The 5,000-nt window shown below is 42.8% G+C and overlaps 1 protein-coding gene across 1 annotated transcript in view; it reads right to left on the minus strand.

Annotated features, from left to right (window-relative positions):
• The window catches only part of ppfia4 (PTPRF interacting protein alpha 4), a gene marked incomplete at its 3' end in the record, with an annotated part of 17,466 nt that extends 14,415 nt beyond the window's left edge, over positions 1 to 3,051 (minus strand). The window contains exons 1-3 of the mRNA XM_080026277.1: positions 2,926 to 3,051; positions 2,253 to 2,327; positions 1,466 to 1,537 (exon numbers count right to left, since the gene is read on the minus strand). Of these exons, the coding sequence (XP_079882403.1) occupies positions 1,466 to 1,537; positions 2,253 to 2,327; positions 2,926 to 3,036 (258 nt within the window). The 5' untranslated portion in view covers positions 3,037 to 3,051. The remainder of the gene's footprint in view (positions 1 to 1,465; positions 1,538 to 2,252; positions 2,328 to 2,925) is intronic.
• Positions 3,052 to 5,000: the final 1,949 nt, after the last annotated feature.

The following is a 5,000-nucleotide window of genomic DNA, read 5'->3' on the forward strand; positions in this document are numbered from 1 at the left end:
CACACACACGATGAATCGATATGCACATTCTCACACCAAATGTATTTCAGTATACTGAGACAAATACACAAACGTGCTTTGCTATGAGTGAAGGGTATTGCGGGTTTTGATCGCACTGATAAAGTTGGATGACCCAGATGAATAAAGTATTCAGTGATGTGCTATAAGGAGGGTGGGCTAGAGTGAGGTTAGACTGCCATGTTGTTGTTTTGATGTTGTGTTCTCTTCTCTTCACAGCCCAAAGTGCAGTTAATTCCAGCGCTCAAATTAAACAAACCTTTGGGGACACATATTCAGACAGGCAACACACGGTGGGCAGCCATAGTTAGTTTGGGCTGGTTAGACCCCCCTCCCCTCCCTCATGTTCCAATTTTTGCCTGCTCATGAATACCTTGCAGAAGCATAAACAAACATAGAAACACTGGGGGGGAAGTAGGGCCAAATGGCCTGAAGCTGTGTAATAAAGCGCACCTGGTGATTTGTGCAATTGTGCATGACTCCAGCTCAGCCATAAAAACTCATTGGATTTCCTCCCAGGGACTTTTAGAAATAGCAGAGCACTGCCCCATCTGACATTGTGTAGCAATCACCAGGTACGATGATGGTTGATGGTGTTTTCTATAAAAAAAATCCTCTAAAGGGTGCTGGCTGAAACATATGCCAGGACTTTTAGCAGGGCAGCGGGTGACATGGAGACACATCCTAACAGAGTGTGTGTTTGCACAGTTCACACTCTCAGATGACTAAATTACGCTCTTCCTCCTTATGCTCGTACTCTAACAAGTTGTCTCCCTCTTAATCATCCCTCCCTCCCTCTATGCGGCATTTTAATGCGGTCTTGTACTTGCTCACATCCTCCCTTAATGGCAAGTTATTGATTTTTCTAAGTTTAATTATTCCTTTTAATAAAGTTGCAGTATATTGACACTCATGTTTGCGTTCTCTATCCATAAGCCAAAGGAATAGGATCCAATGTAAGTTGATCTTGTAATGCCGGCTGCTGATACGTGCAAGAAGAAGCCAATTTCCATCCCGGTACCAACAAGGTCTGCTGTTTAATCGAGGGGAAGTTTGTAACTCCCTGTGGACGGACCCAGGCATGGATTTATGCTACATTTAGCTCCATTAACTGCCTGCATGTGTGTGTGTTTGTGTGTGTGTGCGTGTGTGTGTGTGTGTGTGTGTGTGTGTGTGTGTGTGTGTGTGTGTGTGTGTGTGTGTGTGTGTGTGTGTGTGTGTGCGTGTGTGTGTGTGTGTGTGTGTGTGTGTGTGTGTGTGTGTGTGTGTGTGTGTGTGTGTGTGTGTATGTGTGTGTGTATGAGTAGATCGATGTGTCAATGCATGGATGAAAGACAGAAAAAAAAGACGAAAAAAATAAAAAAAACATAGCCCGACAGACAAAATACTAGGGGCAGACATATGATGAAGCACAGAGCAGGAAAACAATCACACAGCCAAGGAAGACCTTCCATGTAGGTTTGGATCCATCTGTTCGCTCCACTGAGTCACTGTCCTTCCTTTGTCTCACAATGCTCAACTGCAACGTAGATTAAAAAGAAGGGAAAGAAAAGAACAATGAGCAAAACTCACACATTGACTGTCTTTTCTCTTTTTCCCCCAAGTGAAGCCAAGCAATAAATAAACGCCTCCCTGGCATTCTTCACAAACATGCTCTGCAAAATCTTAAATAACTTTCATTAAGAATTAAAGCCAGACTAGAGGAGTGAGTTTTTTTTTTCTTTTTTTTTCCTTCAGTGAGGGTCTGCTCCTCTTGTGTGAGCAGCACAATTTAACACGCTTTGCATTTAAATCTTATGTAATCCACTGGGATTGTGCTTTTTACTGATCTTGCTGTGTAGCCTATATGTAGCATAATCTTGTCTTTAGAAGGGATTTCTTTGATTACATTTTTAAATAGATGAGTACATGTGTGTCTGTGTGTGTGTCTGTGTGTGTGTGTGTGTGTGTACCAACAGAGGGCTGAGAAGACAGAGCCTCTCACCCAGTGTGACACATGAAGAATCTGTCAGCTCAGACTAGAAGCTTCAACAGATGTCTGCTAGGAACTGAACAGATGCTTCACTTACCAATGGACCACACACGCTCACGCACACACACGCGCACACACACACACACACACACACACACACACACACAAAAACACACACACACACACAAAAACACACACACACACACACACACACACACACAAAAACACACGCATGTACACACACACCTGTTGCACACCTCACCTCTTGTGTGTTAGTTGCTAGCTGTCCCTCCAGGGTGGACACCCTTTCAAGGGCCACCCGAAGCCTCTCGCGTACCTGACAAACAGGTCAGGAAAAAATATCCCAAACTAAAGATCATTTAAAAAACACACACAAATCTAGAATTTCATTTTGGAAGTATGAAAATGGATTTGTATAGTCTCAAAATTAATATTTCTAGTCGACTTTGCTAATATGGCATGTAGTATTTTCTACAAGAAATTCTCACATAGTGAATTTTAAATATATGTATTCAGTTTTTTTCCATCTATTGTCAGTTTATGTCTTAACTTTCTGTTGCTACTGTTTGCCTGTTGGGCACACTCAAGATGCTAAAGGCCTCTAAAGCTACAGTCTTTTGCCTTCAATGGAGATATTGTATTATGGAACTCAGGGAGTGCTAAGGTTCATTAACTGCTTAACAATAAAATAACAGCCAGCAAAAATGAACTGATAGGAATTATGTGAAGAAAAAACTGACTACTAGTAAAAGTGGCACGGACGACAGGACTGATGGAAATATCATGTCCTGAGGCAATTGTTTCACCACACCATTTATTTGTTGTATATTTGTTTTGTAGACCGCAGTCATTATGTGTATGTGTGTGTGTGTGTGTGTGTGTGTGTGTGTGTGTGTGTGTGTGTGTGTTTTCACCTTTTCATCCAGAGCCTTGTGGTGTTCAAACAGGGACTTGAGAGCTTTGAGGACCTCCACCTCACTGGAGACTCCAGAGGGTGGGGGGGCCTGTCTCTTCACCACTGTCATCCTCAGACTGCGTTCGTGACGAGACACCAGACACTCCAGGTGCTCCAACAGCAGCTACACAGCGCGCACACACACACACACACACACACACACACACACACACACACACACACACACACACACACACACACACACACACACACACACACACACACACACACACACACACACACACACACAAGGCATGCATAACCAAGAAGAATACTAATTAACTTTAGAAACAATGTTACTTTTTCATCAGCATCACCACACACTTGCACCTACTTTTGCACACACACACACACATGCACACACACACACACACACACACACACACACACACACACACACACACACACACACACACACACACACACACACACACACACACACACACACACACACACACACACACACACACACACACACACACACACACCTACCCTGGTGTTGTTCCTTTCAGCTTTCAGCTCCGATATTTCCTCCTCTTTCTCCAGCAGCTGCTCCCGGCATATGTTGAGCTCCTTCGTCAGGGTGGCAAACTCCTACACAAGACACACACACACAGCACCCATATACAGAGGTTAGTCCTGGGCCAGTGATCTATAGAATGGGCTTGACTGTTTACAAAAACAGAGGATATGGCATTTGCAATCTCATGGTGCACGTGGGCATGGCGGACCAGTTTTCTTTTTTTTGCAATTTTGTTGGCACAAGCTCCGGGCACAGAGCAGCACAGGGCATTGAGTACATTGCTGCTACCTGTAGGAGGAATACTTTATCAGCCACTCTCCGAAAAAGACAACTTGTTGTGAGGGATGCTGCCTTGGAAATGTTTTCCTGTGCGCCTGCGATAAGAGGCGGTCTGAGCAAAAATGGAAATGAGCAACATGGCACTGTGCTATCTGCTGTCCAAAACACCACCTCAGCTGTGCCACTTTGCCCACCTGTCAGCCATAACATTACAGCAGCAAGTGCACAGAAAAGAAGAAGTGGACTAATATGGGCATTGTGTCTGAACAAAACATTCGTATCGGAAAGTACAAAAACAAAGATCAGGATTCTGACTTTTACTGGTGCCTATAGACACATCCACAATGTTTTTACTGTGATTAAATAACAATGGTCCAGCTGAAATGGGACATGAATGTGCCAAACACCTTCTCCAACAAAAAGGGTTTCCTTTACCACTGCAGCCCTGAATATGGGTTGGAAATGTCTAAACTAACTATACTATGATAACTGATCACAATGGTATGACAAACTTCACTATATTCAAAACCAAAAAGCAAACACAATGAAGTGAAAACAATGGCGTCTTACTCTCTGTGACAATCCAACACAATCCATTTAACCCTCTTAGCAGTGATGCTTGCAGCACCTTTCATTATTAAACTGAGCATGGATCATTGATTATTTGAACCCAAGTCCTTAGCTGTGTGAGAAATGTGTGTTTCACTTGAGAGCCATCTGATTTATTGATGTTCATTCTTCACCATCTTCAAATGTTGTTGACAGATGGCTGCACTTCACTGAGGCTTTCAAGCACTTGCAGCCCTCCAGACGTCCTTCATAGACACATTGGAAAAAAACTTGACTGATGGGCGACTTGAAGTTGGACCACAATGGTTTCTGCTTGGTATATACACACAGTTCTGAGACACTACTATTATGTCAATAGTGTGAACCACTTCTTAAATGTATAGCATGACACGCTTGTTTGCTTTCTTGTTTAGAATTATATTGGAAGTTTGACAGCAGCAACCTTATATTTTTACAGTATAGCTAGTTGAATACAAGCTAGTGTGGCTTTGTCCAAAAGTACGCTAGCAGCACTTCTAAAGCTCAGTAATGAAGACATTATATATAACTTGTATAATTTTTGAGGTGCAGGTAGACCACTGGCTGTAGCTTAATGGTTACCTTATATACAGTATAAAAGTGGTATTCATCTAAATAAATCATTGCCAAGAAAGTTCATAGGC

Source organism: Ammodytes marinus, assembly GCF_949987685.1.
Source record: "Ammodytes marinus genome assembly, chromosome: 4".
In the NCBI taxonomy this organism is placed as follows: Eukaryota; Metazoa; Chordata; class Actinopteri; order Uranoscopiformes; family Ammodytidae; genus Ammodytes; species Ammodytes marinus.